Source organism: Epinephelus moara, chromosome 21 (genome assembly GCF_006386435.1).
Source record: "Epinephelus moara isolate mb chromosome 21, YSFRI_EMoa_1.0, whole genome shotgun sequence".
In the NCBI taxonomy this organism is placed as follows: Eukaryota; Metazoa; Chordata; class Actinopteri; order Perciformes; family Serranidae; genus Epinephelus; species Epinephelus moara.
The window spans coordinates 6,836,802-6,853,964 of NC_065526.1; the positions used below are offsets into that span (position 1 = coordinate 6,836,802).

The window sequence follows — 17,163 nt, forward strand, 5'->3', positions numbered from 1 at the left end:
GACACATACAGTCCATGTTGTGTGGCTTTCTACTGACCCCGTGTGGTGACAATGTGAGACAAGCTACAGTCCTCATGGCTCTATCTGTATATTTTTCTTGTGTGCTACATCTGCTGTCAGGCGGAAGAGGATAGAGACGGCATGGAGAAAGTCAAGCTGGACAACAGGAGGATTCTCTTCAATCTCCTGCCGGCCCATGTGGCTCAGCACTTCTTACTGTCAAACCCCAGGAACATGGTGAGCCTCGCTAATAGACAGGCAGACAGACAAACAGACAAACAGGTAGATAAACAGACAATATATAAAGCACCTTTGATGTCTTCTGATTCATGTCTTCTTTTCTGTTTTACTGTATTACGTCTTGTCCCGTCAGGACCTATACTATCAGTCCTACGCTCAAGTTGGCGTCCTGTTTGCCTCGATCCCAAACTTCAATGATTTCTACATTGAGCTGGATGGCAACAACATGGGAGTGGAGTGCCTGAGACTTCTGAATGAGATCATTGCCGACTTTGATGAGGTGGAAGGCTGATTTTTTTTTTTATTTACTTTGAACATTATTGACCTCTCGGTGATTTGAATTGTCTTGCACTGGTGTGTTTATTTGAATGTATGTGTGTTGCAGCTCATGGATAAGGAGTGCTACAAGGATATAGAGAAAATCAAAACCATTGGCAGTACGTACATGGCAGCTGTGGGCCTCGTCCCCACCATTGGAACCAAGGTGGCGTGTTATTTTATGCTTCTGTGTGTGTTGCATGTGTATTTATTTATTTTATTTAATTATTTGAAGGATAGTTCCTTAAGATGAATCATCTTGTTTTCAAGGGAGTCCTTAGAAATGAATGCAGTACATTGTAATTAAGCCAGTATGAAGGGTTATTTCATGCATAGATGCTAACTGCTCTGTATACTTCCTCTGTTTAGGCCAAAAAATCTGTTTACGACCATCTCAGCACAATCGCAGACTACGCCATTGAGATGTTTGACGTCTTGGATGAAATCAACTATCAGTCATACAACGAGTTTGTGCTGAGAGTGGGTAAGTCTACCCTTAGTTCACAATGTGACCATGAGAAACCTTTGTTCTTTAGTACTTTTTATTTGTTGTTAACATGTTCTTATGTTTATGCAGGAATCAATGTGGGTCCAGTGGTCGCAGGGGTGATCGGGGCGCGGCGACCTCAGTATGACATCTGGGGAAACACGGTCAATGTGGCCAGCAGGATGGACAGCACTGGAGTGCCGGGAAAGATACAGGTATTCAACACACAATGGATTATGATAATTATCTAAAAGTCATTTTATTATAAGGGGAGATGCAATTGATTTGCAGGAAGGCATATACAAACAAAATTGTTTTTGAGTTATTAAATTGATTTAAATTTTTCTACATTGAGTACTTTTACATTTGATACTTACACACATTTTCCAGATTGTACTTAATACTTTTACTTCAGTAACATCTTACTCAGCAACGTATTTGACATGGCTGTATGCAGGAAGGCTAAACATATTATTGCCGATGCCTCACATCCATTACACTCACAGTTTGAGCTGCTCCCGTCTGCCCGGGCGTCGATTTAGGGTCCCTAGAGCCAGTCGGAACATACATAAGAAGTCCTTTATTCCCTGTGCCATACAGGCAATGAACACAGAATGAACACTACTGTTTTTATAAGAAGTGCTCTCTTTTAATATTAATTTGATTTATTGCTCCTACCTGCCTATTTGTACTATTGTATCATATATATTGTTTAACTGTACGTTTTTATTGGTGCATTTTGTTATGTGAAGGTGATTTTTGAGAGAAGAGAGTGTGGTATTAGTACTTTTACTTAATTAAAGGATCTGTATACTTCCTCCACCACTGTTGCTAACACAATATACAGCATCATAAATGTTTTGTCATTGCTGGGTTTTGGATTTTCCTATAACGCCTGTACAGACACTCTGGAAAATCAGTGTTTACTCTGTTTAAGTTCATTTGAAAATATGTGGATTCCACTTCTGCAAAAGTTACTGTTACAGCCTTTATATGCCAAAGTATTTGCACATGTCACAACACCTGCCCTTATGTAGTGTTTAGTGGGTGTTACCTATACAAGTAGGTGACTTATGATAAAGTAAAATAATTCAGCACCTTGGGAAGAGTAGATTTTGATGGTTAAGAGTGTTTGGTGCACCTGGAGTTGACTTCTTTTATTTTTTTTTCTCTTAAAAGAAAATTAAGAGAAATTTGAGAGAATGTTTCTGCATGAGGCCCAGTGTTTGAAGGGAAAATTGAATAAAAACATCAAAACTACAGTTGTAAAGTTGAAATTTATACATCATAAAAACAAAAAAAGCTTTTGAAACTTTCGATTTACTAGTCCATCTACATCCCAGCCCTCACCTATGGTCAATGAATTTCCTCCGTGGGGTGTCTGGGCTCAGCCTTGGAGATCATCCGGAGGGAGCTTGGAGTAGAGCCGCTGCTCCTTCGCGTCTAAAGGGGTCAGTCGAGGTGGTTCGGGCATCTGATCAGGATCCTCCTGGTCGCCTCCAGTTAGAGGTGTTGCAGGCATGTCCCACTGGTAGGAGGCCACAGGGCAGACCCAGAACACACTGGAGGGATTACATATCTCATCTGGCCTGGGAACGCCTCGGGGTCTCCCAGGAGGAGCTGGAAAGCGTCGCTGGGGAGAGGGGTGTCTGGGGTGCTTTGCTTGGCCTGCTGCCCCCACGACCTGGCCCTGGATAAGCGGATGAAAATGGATGCAAAACAGTGCATCCTTCATGTCTAAGTTGACCAACACAAATCAGGACCTCAAGTTTGATGCATGTTGATGAAATAGACCATGTTCCCTTTGCTGTCAAATTTGAAAAACATTCAAAATTCAGTAGATGTTCATGGAATATCAGTAACAGAAAAACGTTACTACAACAATAAATACACATTAATTTTTTATCAGATTGAATTTATGTGAATAGATACACATGTATGTTTCCTTGTTCCTTCAATACAGGTGACCGAAGACGTCTATCGCCTGCTGAATACCAACTACGACCTGGTGTGTCGCGGCAAAGTCAGTGTCAAGGGTAAAGGTGAGATGCTGACCTACTTCCTGGAGGGCAAAGTTCAGGGCGTGGGCACAGCAACCACGTCTTCAGTGGTGCGTTCCGCCAGCCTGGCGCGCCGGATCCACTCCTGTGGCAAAACAAGCGTCCCAACTAATCTGGGCAGCGTCTCTTCCGCCGCCAGCCTGACCGCGTACGCCAGCATGGGCAGCAACATGCAGATGAACACCGCCAACAGCAGCAACAGCCAAGCGACATGCCTGCCCTCGTCCTGTGTGCCCGCAGTGGGCGAGGAGGATGAAGAGGACGTGGAGGTGACAGAGATTGAGATCGAGGCTGTGGCAGCTGTTGCAGATGTAGCAGTGTAGGAAGAAAGACAGGGAAACAAACTTCACTGAAAATACAGGAAAGAAACCCTGGGTGGAGGCCAGAGGAGACAAGACAGGGCTCTCCAGGTATTTCCTATAAATCCTGAGCTACTGGCACATCCCAGAATATGCTCATTCAGGATACAAACTTCCGGAGAAATGACATGGTGATACAGACAATCATACTCGCTTTTAGGGATTTTTAACTGCTTGCCACTCTTGGAACGTGGAGTGAAGAAAGAAACCCGGAATCTCAAATCCTCTTTTTAACATCTCTATACCAGATGATTAGATTTGTGGTGTTCCTGGGTTCCCTCAGATCCAGGTATAACGTGCATCTTTGTTTTCTATGTGGTACATATTCCATTATGTACAAGGGATATGTGCATTAATATCCAGAAAAAGACTGACCATGCTATTGCTTTTGCACTGTCTTTCTGATTATGCCAAGGATACATTGCATTACTTAACAGTGTAAAATGGTGTTGTTTCTTTTTTTGGTGTGTGTAAGCATGCATGCGTGTACTTGTGAGTGTGTGTATGCATGTGTGGTTAATTCTGAATTGTAACGAAACAGCACAAAAATACTTTTTTATACTCAGAGCTCACTGGATGAAATAGGCTTTTTTTTTTGAGACATATTTACAGTTAATAGTGCATGACTTTTTAAGAGTTGACAGCCATAGTAACGGTACTCCTGTTGAAAGAAAACCAAAGTATTGAGCTTTCCATAGATCTTTCATTTTACTGCTTACATTGCCTCAACATACTCGAGAGGAGAGAAAATGTCGCATTAGGTTGAACATATTTGGCATACGGGACTCTTTCAGACGTCATCAGTTGACTTAAAAAGTGTCTTTTTGAACCCTGGAGAGACAGAATAAGGTTTCCTGAATATCTGATGGGGTTTTTTTTAGCTCTGATTCACAATAGTTTTATATAATGTGGCATGTATTAAAGGAGAACTTTGATATTTTTCATCCTGGACCCTATTTTCCCATGTTTTTGTGTCAAGAGAGAGACCGCTGCAGCCACAGCGGCAAAACAGGCTGCAATGTGCACTGTCAGTTTACATTCATTAAGGCTCAGATTGTCATTGGAAGTGTCCTACAGAGAGATGAAATGTTCTTCCTTACATTTCGCTGGTCTGTTTGTTACTGTGATGAAGTCTTGCTCAAGGAGAGGTCTCAGGCCCTGATCACACAGAAATCGTTTTAGCAACTGGAGGCGGACCTTTTGAATGTTTTCACTGAGTGTGTTGCGATCCGCTTCGTGTTTCTGCACTCTAGGTGCCTGGCATTTTTGCCAAAGCACTCTGAACTCCTTGAGTTGCAAAAACTTCCACTCAGAGCAGAAAAGCGCCCTATATCATCTCTGCTTTTTTCCCATTGTCCAAATGGATGATTTGAGAGGCGGGCCTTCTGTGAAGGTCACGACAACAAGTTTACAGTTGGTAAACAATGGAGGAGAAACCAGTGGTAGTGGTTGCTGGATATCCAGAGCTATACGGCTGACAATAGACAGCAGGTTGTCAAACTGCCCCTGAGTCATCCTAAAATATGCCTGGAAACAGCCATCATGGAGGTGAAGCTCCTGGACCAACTGGTGGTACTCCCTGTGATCCACCCTTATTTTTAGGGTCTCATGTACCCATGCAGATCTCCCTTTCCCTGTGCCCAACACACTACTTAATGACAGCCTCTCACCCTCAACCAGAGCTACAGCAAGTACCCTCTGCCTGAACATTTTATTAACTAGCTACTAATTACTATGAATTTTTTAGATTGATTGATTACACGGGAAGGTTAGTGTAAGGACGTGATAGGTGGTTGCCTGGCAAAAATAAAAAGATGCAATAAGCGGTTTTTTACTAGTTGCATTCAGTTTTTAAAAAGGCAGTGCGGTGCACCTTCTGTGTGATCGGGGCGTCATTCTGTAATTTGTGAGACGTGACTCGTTGCAGTAAAAACAACGCGGGTAATGTTAGTGAGAGATTGGGAGAGTATTGCTGGTAAGAGTTTGATGTGCTGAAGAACACAAAGCGTGACTTGTTAGTTATCTAAAAGATTTTTAATCTCGTGGCTGAATATTTAGCTGACTTTGACAATGTTGAAAAGTCTGTGAGATTTCAGAACGAGACCTCTTGTCCAATGAGACTTGGTTACACACACTAAAAAGCAGACCAGTGAAAGATAAGGAAAATCATTTAATTTCTCGAGCACTTTTAGTGGATGTAAATTGATGACAATTGCCCCAAGTGATTACATTGCAGCCTGTTTTGCTGTTGCAGCTGCCGCGGTCTCTTTTAATACTGGACAAATTTTAAAATTATTGTTGCAGTTAGATGCAAAAACATAAGAAAAAGGATTCAGGTTCAAAAATACTGAACATTCCCTTTAAGTCTACACACAGACAGTGGTGGCTTTGACACTGAGGAGGCAGTAAAGGTCAATGAAAGGAACAGATCAGGTGTTGACCTAAAATGGAAACTAGTTAATGCCAAAACTGGACCAGTCATGAAGTAGGATCAACATCACATAGCGGACCAGTACACCCCTATGTATGGTGCTGACATCTTTGTAGATATCCAGGAAGACATTCATCCACACAGAAGAGAGCACATACATTACTTAAGCACATACAATAAGGACACGACTTCTACAAATGCACGACCTAGTCCTTTAGCCTAAGCCTTTTAACGCTCCATGTACATTGACACATTTTCTCGAGACCACAGAAACTTTGGTGCAGTGTCGTCTTTCAGGCCTACATTACCGTACTCCAGCTTTTTTTTTTTCTTCACTATATTTAAGCTACATCTTGAGTTTTCCTCAAAAGGAATATAAGCTTTAGCACGTCTCTCAGATGCAGTCTCAAAAATGCGAGGCACTTCAGATATCTTTGTAGCCTATATCTTTATCAGCGTTGGACTTTCACTTGATCTGCAAAAGTGTAAATACATCATGTTTCAAGTTTTTGCCTTACTTAATAAGCTTACAGTGATTGCAACCTGCCTTTTTAGATATATTCACTTTGATATGCAGATCATACTTTTTGTAAATAGCCAAAAGCTGTAAACTATGTTGTATCTTGTACAGTGTAAAGTTGGGTTATTGAATATTTTGTAATAAAGACAATATTGGTGTATAAAATACCACATGAGTATGACTATGACTGTTATAAGATACAGGGATATAAAACTAGTAGGTGTATAGGATGGTGGCTGAAGGAGCAAATTAGCCTTTTTGTTGGTTTTTAGGATGAGCCGTATGAGGCAATATTTACATTCTGTCCCCCAAACCTCAAACGCAGCATGCAGCACAGCAAACGATCAGCAAATATAACTTTTTATGGGCAGTTTTCCCTGTTAGTTCCACTCTATAAAATTTCATTTCTCACACCTTCGTTTATGGCTCTTAAAATAACAGCTTTCACGCTACAGAGGAAAATATGGCAGACAATGACAGGTTTATTATGCCAAAGAGTGGACTTCCACAGGCCACAGCCAGATGAGTGTCAGCATGTCCCAAACACTGTGCGGGGGCCAAAATTGTTTTCCCAGCACTGATGTAGAATTTGTCTTGGGGTTATGCAGTGTAACGGTTAAGTCAACAAACGCCTGGCTTGTTTAATCATTTTCAGTGTAGTACAGTACTGGAATCACGTTTGCTCTGGAGTGAAATGCAACAAATTCAGGTCAGTTATTAATAATTTGCAATGAGCTGCAGAGTTGATTTATCCTGACGGAGTTCTTACTTTGAAGGAAAAAAGATTTTTTTAAAAGTCCAGCTGTTGTTATCACCGTCATGGTGCAAGTTCCCTGAGTCCAAGCTCAAGTTGACATTAAGCAATGAAGGGAATCCAAGGTGAACGATGGTTCACAAATAACACTCCCCCTCCTGTCAGCGGGGCCAAAAAGGGTCACCATGAGTAAATCAGGTTTTGGTATTCATCAATAATATCATTTCAGCAACTGAGAAAACTTGTTGATGAGACTTTATTTGTGAATATTTCTCCTAGAGTAACTATGTATTTTTGGAACTTATTTTAGGGAAAATACAGACAGCATATTGAGGATTTAAGTTTAGTCAATATTTATCATTATCAACTTTAAAACTTGAAAGATGTTTTCTTGTAAAAACAAAAGAAAGATTTGAACTTTAGACACTTGCTGTAGCGCCACCACCGGGACTACTGACTTGTGTTTGCAGCTGAGCAAATCTGGCATAGGACTGGACCTTTGTGCAAAGTTTGGTGATTTTTTGCGCATGGGAAGTAGGATTTCCTTAGAAAAACAAGAACAAGAACAAGAACAAGAAGGTCCTGGCAGGACTGCCTGCCCGGCCCCTAAAAATGCTTATCGTTCTTACCAAAATTCTGGCCTCTTTCACAAACAGTGTGAACTTATTATGCACAAATACAGGATTCATTAAGATATTCTTACTTATATTTGTTCGTACTCTGCGAACAAATTCAGAACTGCCTCAGACCATGTGCACAAATGATGAAGGCCTGGCTGTCCAAAAATATTCAAAACCTTTAAGGTACTAATGCATTGGTCAAATGTATCTATGAAACTGACACCATTTCATCCTTATTAATTATTACCAGAAGTAAAATATTCAAGTCCTAGCTTTTTTTTTTCATTGTTTCTATTGACTCCCACCATTTTTAGTGCCATGAAACTGCGCATATATAAAGGGTATAAAAGATTCTGAATCACCTTCATGCAGGTGTTCAGACACCTAGCCTTGCTTTCCATTCACTAACATATGCACAGAGGTAAGAACAGGTGCACACGCTTCATGAATCAGAGGGTACTTTGAAGAACATGTATGTATATATTAGTGAATGAGGCCCATTGTAATTACCTTAGAGGTCCATCCTCATAGAGCCAGTTCATATTTTAACATTTACATAATGTCTTCGAGCAGTCTGCTTCTTCACCGCCATTATTGGCACATCCCTGCGCTTCTTTGCACATTCCCACAACCAACTGTCAGTCAATGGAATAGTGTGAGAGTGTCAGGAGGAAGGTGTGTGTCATCACCAAAAAAAAAGAAAAAGCTGCACAGCACTACTAGAGGTCAAAAACTCCACAGGGTGCCTTGGAGTTTCATACATTTCCAATTATTGCTTTTTTTTTTTAACTTCAGCTGACTTAAATAATCTGAAGGTTGTATTAATTAGCTTTACATTAATTTTCCAGTATTGGAAGTGTACCAAATTAACACATAACCCTTGTTCTCTATAATTCATGCCAGATTACATAGATTTTTTCCAGGATTTTTTTTAGGAAATTTTTATCCTGAACTTTTTAAGAATGGGTTAAGCTCAGAATTTTTTCCCGTTATTTTACAAAACTCCCTACGGAGCTGCAGACCATATTACAGGCTACAATTTACACAACTAGAGTAGGATTCTAGTTAAATAAATTCATACCATTTCAAAATGTGCTTTTAAGTAGATATTTATGTCAACACATTGATTTGATTTTCTCGAATCACTTATTTATTTCTCACTTCATGTGTTAAAAAGGAGATCAGATTCCACTTGTCATCTGTTTGCAATCAGGCTTTCACACCTGATTTAAATAATCAGCTAATGAGAACCTGAACCTGCAGGATCCTGACATGAAAGGGAAGCTCAGCCATCCAGCTACATGGACATTCAGCTGCAATTTGTAAGTTTAAACCACTATTTTTTATCTTTATATATGAAATATGTTTGAAAATCCACTTTTTTATCCTATCAATGTGTCATGAAATGGCCTTATGTTAATTCTCTGTATCTAAATGGTGAACAGCGACCGCCTCTGGAGCCCATACAGGAAGAGCCAGAGCAGGAGGATGAAATCGAAGAAGGCAAAACAGGAGGAGAAGAGGAGGATTTTCAATCTGAAGTAGGTGTGGATACAAAGGAGGTGGTGGCTGAAGACGAGAGCAAAGAAGATGAAGATCACGCTGCTCAGCTGCGGGTGATGAGAGCCAGGCGACTACCTCGCTCCCTCGGACAAGAGAGTTTTCTTCAAATCCAATCTACCAACAATCATGAGGAGGAAATGGAGAATTTCTCTGAGTCATATCGGAGCACATGTGGAGTGGATTTAAGTGATGGAGCTACCCCACCTCTGCAGACGAGGTTAGGAAATGAGAAGAGGTTCTGTCGCGGTGTGCTGCGGACAGAGGTCAGTATTTTTGGCACAGTTTACATTCAAATTAAATATCTGACAATTCAAATACAAAAGAGATAATGCCCTGTTGCTTTTCAGGTCTCGAAGATCAGGTGGCCAAAATATGCATCACCTAAACCATCGGTGCAGAAGAAGAAGACAAACAGGAAAAAGAACAAGACGGTTGTGAGTGTGCATTTTAAGAAAAGATATTTTAACTTTCAAAAATACAGATTATAGGCCTAATGCAGTTTTTTTTACCAACATCCTCAAACATTTCGAAGGAGGAGCCGTTCCCTGAGTGGCTGGTGGACCTGATGGTCAACATAGAGGAGGCAACAACTCACCAACTGGTAGTTGAGTAACACTCTTCACAGGTCTCACAAGGTGAACGTGGATCATGCAGGGTACGCCAACCAGTGAAGTAGTTAAGGGACAATAGTACGGCATACCAATGTGAAAACATGTGTCCTGTATGATGTCAGAATATTTTTGTTGTTAGTTTTTGAGTAGTAGTCAATAAATGATTTTTTTTTTTACCAGCTGCAACAAGGTTACAACAGCTGGTATCGTTTTCACCTTGTGAGTGTGTGTGTGTGTGTGTGTGTGTGTGTGTGTGTCATCATGGCAAAATGTGGTTCCTGCAACACCTACTGTTTTGCACACTTTGCCAATGTCTGTTTCTCTTTCGGTTGGACAGATTTTGTCACCACAATAGCACTGCGACCAGGCAAGCTGCAGTCACAAGACCTTACAGATGTGCAGCTGAGATCACAATAAAGGCAGAGTTTGAAAATGGGTGTGGTCTCAGCGAAAGGGTCAGAAGTAGGAAGTTAGGAAGTCGGGAAGGGGACATTTTCCCCTCCTCATGTTTTACACCTCTTGCCCACATTTGTTGAGGATAGCTGTCACATGGTTAAAGTGGTCCCTTAACAAGATGGTCTCTACTTTTTTGCGCTATCTTTTTTTTATTTAAATTTTTTGGTAGGTGTATCTCCTGTTAGAAATACTAGCAAAGAAGAAGAGAGACCAAAATAATTTCTATATGCACATCATTTTAGTGTTTGCCCAGATATCAGTGTGAAAGGTCACCGCTCCTCATAACACACCTAATGTTTTTCATGAGTCTCCTTTCTGCTGGTGGATGTATTCAATCCTTTAGGTGCTGAATGTGCAACACATTCTCACTCCGACCTCGTCACATATTGATGTTTTGGTCATGGAATTTCCACATCCACATATGACGTGCAGGGTACCCTGGGTGCATCGGTTGTTGACCTTCTGGGACACTGTGTCAAGTTCTCTTCTTTCAAGATACACTTCCGTTTGCACAGGAAATTTAACGTTTACATACAGTCTCTTCATAACTTCCTTAGGCCTTATATCAGCAGTAGAAGTGCTGTGCGGCCAATGGCTAGCCAGCAGTATACACACACAGGGACTAACATGTACGTACAGCCTGACTGGCTACTACAACAATGAATAGAGAAGCTCGGATTACAGCACATGCAGAGGGACTGTGACTTCTCTGCTCAGGACACAGTTACTCCATATCTTTACATAGCGAAAAGTTGTTTGCTGGGATATTGATGTTCTAAATGTTGCATACAGCAAGAAAGAATACCAAAAAATCTGTAAAAAATCAATGTAAAAATGCTCCATGACTTAACAACCTGCATTTAAGTGATTATTTTAGTTAAAATACAGTAATAAAAGCAGAATGTACAAGTTATAGTTACTATGCAGACTAATTCCCCCTGTCAGAACAGTGTATTATATTACTGGATTATTTTTAGTGTTGCATTTACAGTATGCAGTACTTTAATTCATTAGTCACAGGGAAGTAATCATAACTCCTGTATGCTGTTGGGTACTTCATTAATAAGCTCACTGTTTGCATGTACAATATTATTCTGTAAAGTAACTTGTAACTATAACTGTCAAATAACTGTACTGGAGTAAAGAGTACCATATTTGCTTCTCACATGTAAAGTCAAAGTATAAAAAAGCATAAAATGAAATCAAGTTGTTTATATAACCATCAAAAGCATGTACATACAAACATGAGTCCAACACCACCTTCTCACCACCACCAGCATTGCTAATGACCATGTATTAAGGATCTTTGCTATATACCGTAAAACTTCAATTAGTAGCCCGGGCTATTATTTGCTTAAAACATACATTTTACACAAAACTGTTGCTCAGCAAAGATGTGAAATATGATCAAAGTGTTTATTTGAACCACTATGAATATTACTTGTAAAAAAAATTAGGCTTTGAATAAAATATCAATTATGTGTTATGACAATGGTTTCACGGCACCTGAGGATAATGGCAGCCGGTATGCTGACACAATACCACTTTATCCTATTAAAGGAGAAGTCCGGTATTTTGCACTTTGAGCCCCGTTTCTGGGTTTTTTATGATGAAATAGAGTGGCTAAGACTAAAATAGTGACGACTGCTCATTTTCGAAGAATTTGGCTTTCCCCTGCCTGGCTTAACACTGCTGCCTATGGCCATGTGTGATCCTGTCCTAAAACCACTCTAAACGTTCGTTTTCAAAGCCATGAAAATCACCTAGTGGTCAGTGGTGTTCGTTGATGTTCTGACATAAAAATCGTAGCAAACTGTGGCTTCCATCCGTGTTTTCACTATTCATCTTGATCGTGGAACTATTTTTCCAGCTGCCTCACACCCGTGTGTAAACTTCCGCTTGATCGTTCGTGTGACCCTGAAGAGTTATACACTCCAGCCCACTTGATGGCGAAAATGCTCCTTTACGTGGCGGGAAACCATTGCAATGTAATGGGACACAGAGAAGAAGCAGAAGAAGAAGGTTGGCGTTGTGTTCAAAGGCATCGTACTGCAAAGGTTGTTTACAAGCGAGTAATCCATTGTGCAGTTGTTTAAACTTTTTCGTTCGTTCTCGTTCTTCCTCCAGGAGCGCACACAGCACTGTTGAGCCGGCACTTTTCGCTGAGCTAAAAGACTACAATGACTACAACCTTGTCGTAAACAACCCACTTGCCGTTTCCGGTGGTGGATTACTACCAACGGACAATGAGGCTTCTATAGAAAACCAATGGATTAGACAAAATGTCAAATAAATCATCACGGAAACCAAAGTTAGCTACGATTTTTATGTCAGAACATCAACGAACACCACTGACCACTCGAACGTTTAGGGTGGTTTTAGGACAGGTTCACACATGGCCATAGGCAGCAGTGTTAAGCCAGGCAGGGGAAAGCCAAATTCTCCAAAAATGAGCAATCATCACTATTTTGGTCTTAGCCACTCTATTTGATTATAAACAACCCAGAAATGGGGCTCAAAGTGCAAAATACCAGACTTCTCCTTTAAAACAATGTCCTTAACTTGGATTCATTTTTATGAAAAACGCTTCTGATTGGCAGACCCTTAGGGACTAAAGGAATATGAATAACTTACCGGGTAATCAAGGAACACACATATTCTGACTTTATGACCGCTTCAGAAGAAGGGAGTCACCACTTGTTTTTTTTTTGTTGTCTTCTCTGGTGCTCATGGTTTCAGTGAAATGAACTGAACCGAGCTAACATTTAAACATTTATATTTGTATGTGTGATCCTAAGCAGCTAACTAATGTTACCTCAAGAGGGTAGTCAAGAATCTGGCTTCATTTATCCAAAGAACTTTCATAGAAATTAAATGCTTGGCAACCAGACCAGGCGTCTAATTGAGACAGGTCTTTATTTGTCAAAATGTGTAGCTACACCGGGCTAGTAAAAGACACTGGGTGTTTAATAGAGACTAGGTTTTTTTAAGTGTATGGGAACATATGTTGTAATAATTATAATACAAACTACTGGTAAATAATCTTTATTATGTGTCTATCCTGGTCAAAGTGGGTGGGTATTGTTACGTATCAGTTTTCCATTTAGGTAACAAACTTCCCAAATGAAAAGCTCAAGGTCACAGAGTACACAGCCTGAGCGGTGTTGGTGTGTATATCACACATAGAGTAAGTCAAGGTATCTGATGTTGCCATACATAGCTATGACAAATACTACACCAAGGAAACAACCATTTACTACCATCAGTCTTCAGACAAACATGTTGTGATGTTCGGGTTATGCAATGCTAAAGGGGAGTAATCTTGTTTTTCTGCCTGCCCGATAAGAGGAGCCTTCATCAAAGAGGCTGAAGGGACAAATAGGGTCTAAGAGTGAAAACACTGTCAGAGCACAATCTGTCAGCATTACTTCACAAGAATAAGTCTGTCAACAGTCATAGAGTTTTTTATAATCACCACCTCATAGCCTGTAACTCCTTTAACATCCCTTACTGTGGAGTGTACTCATTACTGCTTTGTTAATATGTGGCTTTAAACAGCAGTTTTCATGTGGTTGTTTTCATAACCTCAAAGATAAAGACCGTGATTGGTAATTTGGACGTCCCAAAACAGGGGTTGTTTTTGATGTACAATGACTTTATGTTCCAAAGTCAATATTGACAACAGACCTTGTGAACCTGGCGCTATGCACGTCATGCAGGGTCATCCACCGTTTAAAGCGGCTTTGTCAAAAATATTTTATATCTGTGGTCAGTGTGTCAATGATTAACGCCTATGGAGGCCAGACATCCACATAAATACAGCTGGTTCGGAGAAATGAGTTTAGAGAGAAAAGTACAGTCATACTGAGCAGTTTGCCAGCAAGTCCAAAAAGAAGAGCATTCCTATTTGAAGCCTGGAGATGCCTGGATTATACGAGAAGCTGACTTCCGTGGCAGCAGTGGCTCTAGCTGTCTTGGCCGTGGTGAGGTCGTCCCCGGTAGTGGGCCCTGAGCCCATCCGTTGTGCTACCTGTACGCAAGAGAAACTCAACAACTGTCCTGCCATCCCAGCAGACTGCAGGCAGGTGCTGAGGGAGCCTGGGTGCGGCTGCTGCATGGCCTGCGCTCTGGAGAGAGGAGCGTCCTGTGGGATTCACACAGCCCACTGTGCTGAGGGGCTCCGCTGCACTCCCAGACCCGGTGAGACCAGCCCGCTCCACGCTCTGACCAGAGGGCAGGGGGTCTGCACTGAGGACGTGGGCCAAGGTAGTGTTAGAGTTTCATGGTTTTCTCTTCCTCATGTGTTAACTGTTTGTATTTGACACTTTTAAGATCTTAAAATGTAAAAATGAAATTTTTTTTAAAAAGTTTTAAAATTTCTCAATTAAATAAAAGTTATTTTCTTAACCTGTACAGAGGAAACTGATGGAGCCCCTGACCACAGCTCCCTGCACTACCTGTTGGATCTCAACCTTCCTTTGGACCACCAAGACACAGAGGGCCAAGAGAGCATCAAGGCCAAGGGCAATGCCATCTGCAACCAAATGGTAGAACAGGTGAGAAATAAAAACATCACTCTTGGATGATAATTTGCCTTCCCCCCACTTGAGGGAGCACTTGAGGAGCTTTTTTAAAAGATAGATAATTGGGATTGATGTAGTTTTTGTAGTTGATATATGGTGTATTTGTTTAGACAAGGGTGTAGTTCTCACTGTATGCATCTCTTTTTTGCACAGGGTCCCTGTCACATTGAACTGCATGCAGCACTGGACATGATATCCGACGCTCAGCAGAAACAAGGAGAGAAGTTCACAACTTTCTACCTCCCCAACTGTGATAAGCACGGCTACTACAAGGCTAAGCAGGTGAGGACTTTAGGATTTCACAACATAATAGTCCACCTGCCAAAAGACACTCATCCGAAAGCTAACTGGGTGATTTATTCATGCGGTTTTTACCATCTCTGTTTTTCTTTTAGTGTGAGTCATCTCTGGTTGGACCGCCTGCTCGCTGCTGGTGTGTCTCTTCCTGGAACGGGAAGAAGCTCCCAGGATCAAGTGACCTGCTCGGTGACTCAGAATGTCATCAAGAAGTCACTCACTGAAGGATGGACTCACCCTTCAACACAAACACATAGAGACACAAACATGTGTCATGAAGTGAAAGTGTGAATCTACTTGCAACCACCTGATGAACTGACTTCCCTTCATAAAAAACGCACTCATTCACACAAAGTGTAACATCCCTTCTCAGAGGGGGAAATTTCCTCTCATTTTATTTACAAGATGTATGTATCAAGACTTATTTATTCTCACTAGCATTAACCATTTGTCATTTTTAGATGTTTTATATGTTTGCCCATTTTTTTCTGATTGTAAATAGGGCAACACTGTATACATTTGTGTTTCTGACTAAATAACTCCATTGCTCAAAACCACAGGTCCGCAGCTCTGCCAAGCCCATTTCAGTCTTCAGGATTACTTTTTTTTTTTTTTTTAATTCATTCAAAAGTGGAGCTGTGCACAGTACGGAACAACACAGCTGCTCATTCATTCAACGTGTTGACATTGTCTGAATGTATCTCCATTGGCGTTTCCTCAATGGGTATTGGGGGAAATATTTAAAGTGCCGCAAGTATGTGCACGGTGGCCAAGCACAAACATATCAGGGCTCATCCAAGCCACCATGAGGTTTGGGATGGGTTGATCTGCATTTGTCTACCTCTACTAGTCTCTGCAGGTCCACAGGTTTAGCAGAGGATTTGTAAGGGCTCTCTTCTCAGCTACACCTTTCTCACTTTAGTGACCTATATTTGTCTCTTTTTTTTTTTTCCTCGACCTACTCTAGCATCTTTTTTGTGTATTTATTATGATCCACTCATGTGTTTCTGCTTTTGTTTGTTATTGAGCGCTCATGTGCAGTGGACCAAAGTGTTTGTGAATGATATTTTGCCCGGAATGCTGCTATTCCATTATTGGTTTCATTGAATAAGTGTGTATATATATATATATATGTTCTTCTAATTCTGTGGATGTGCATCCAAATAAATATTATTTTATCACAACTGGGTCATGTTTACATGTGTTTTTCAACTGCCAAAAAAGTCTGTTTCATACCAAGTGGCAACTTTAAGGACTAAAAAATGAAGCCAACGAGAAAGTGCAAAAAAAATTGTAGTTCCTCTAATGGCCACTTGAGGCTGGCTCAAAAAGCAATTCAACCCCAACACACCCCCATGTTAAGAAAAACTTTACAGCAGAAATAAAGATGTTTATAGCTTGGTACAAAAACGTTTTTTTTTTTGTCCCTATAGATACATATGGATACATTTTTATAAAGGAACAGAGTGTATGACATAGGGGGCTTTAGTGGCATCTAGTCACGACCATGACCTTCTGAAACGTCTCCTCTTGAGAATTCCTTCAGTGTTCATTATTCTGGAGATTTTTACCGGGTGCCCAATTATCCTCAGAGGTATCAACCTCTCCAAAACAAATGGGCTAGGTGATTTCAACCGCCACAGGGTAAAACAGTCTCACGATGAAAAAACAAACAAACAAAAAACAGTCTATTCCCAGTGCTCTCTTTTAGGGCCTCTATAAAAAAGTCAAAGGGTAGTGTGACATCCTAATCACAGAAGAAAGTCATGGTAAAGTATGTCATCAAAGAACCATGAAAAATACTCTTGGTATAGTATGTTGTCGAAATTCATGAAAACAACTCATAGTATAGTATGACATCCAA

General features: G+C 40.8%; 2 protein-coding genes across 3 annotated transcripts in view; both read left to right on the plus strand.

The window, feature by feature from the left end:
* Positions 1-6,582, plus strand: part of LOC126382925 (adenylate cyclase type 1-like) — a 60,551-nt gene extending 53,969 nt beyond the window's left edge. The window contains exons 15-20 of one of the 2 annotated variants that reach the window (XM_050033207.1): positions 121-282; positions 374-520; positions 626-724; positions 928-1,042; positions 1,136-1,260; positions 3,009-6,582. In XM_050033207.1, the coding sequence (XP_049889164.1) occupies positions 121-282; positions 374-520; positions 626-724; positions 928-1,042; positions 1,136-1,260; positions 3,009-3,428 (1,068 nt within the window). In that variant the 3' untranslated portion in view covers positions 3,429-6,582. The remainder of the gene's footprint in view (positions 1-120; positions 283-373; positions 521-625; positions 725-927; positions 1,043-1,135; positions 1,261-3,008) is intronic. The other variant, XM_050033209.1, reaches the window with a different exon arrangement.
* A 7,663-nt stretch (positions 6,583-14,245) lies between these two features.
* On the plus strand, positions 14,246-16,483 carry LOC126383051 (insulin-like growth factor-binding protein 1). The gene is made up of 4 exons (XM_050033427.1): positions 14,246-14,685; positions 14,836-14,975; positions 15,156-15,284; positions 15,398-16,483. Exons 1-4 carry the CDS (start codon positions 14,340-14,342, stop codon positions 15,521-15,523), a joined length of 741 nt encoding a protein of 246 aa, XP_049889384.1. The 5' UTR covers positions 14,246-14,339; the 3' UTR covers positions 15,524-16,483.
* Positions 16,484-17,163: the final 680 nt, after the last annotated feature.

Coding starts and splice junctions, on each gene's coding strand:
- LOC126383051 (XM_050033427.1), top strand. CDS start 14,340: ATGCCTGGATTATACGAGAAGCTGACTTCCGTGGCAGCAGTGGCTCTA. Junction 14,686..14,835: donor CACTGAGGACGTGGGCCAAG/GTAGTGTTAGAG, acceptor TAACCTGTACAG/AGGAAACTGATGGAGCCCCT. Junction 14,976..15,155: donor GCAACCAAATGGTAGAACAG/GTGAGAAATAAA, acceptor TTTTTTGCACAG/GGTCCCTGTCACATTGAACT.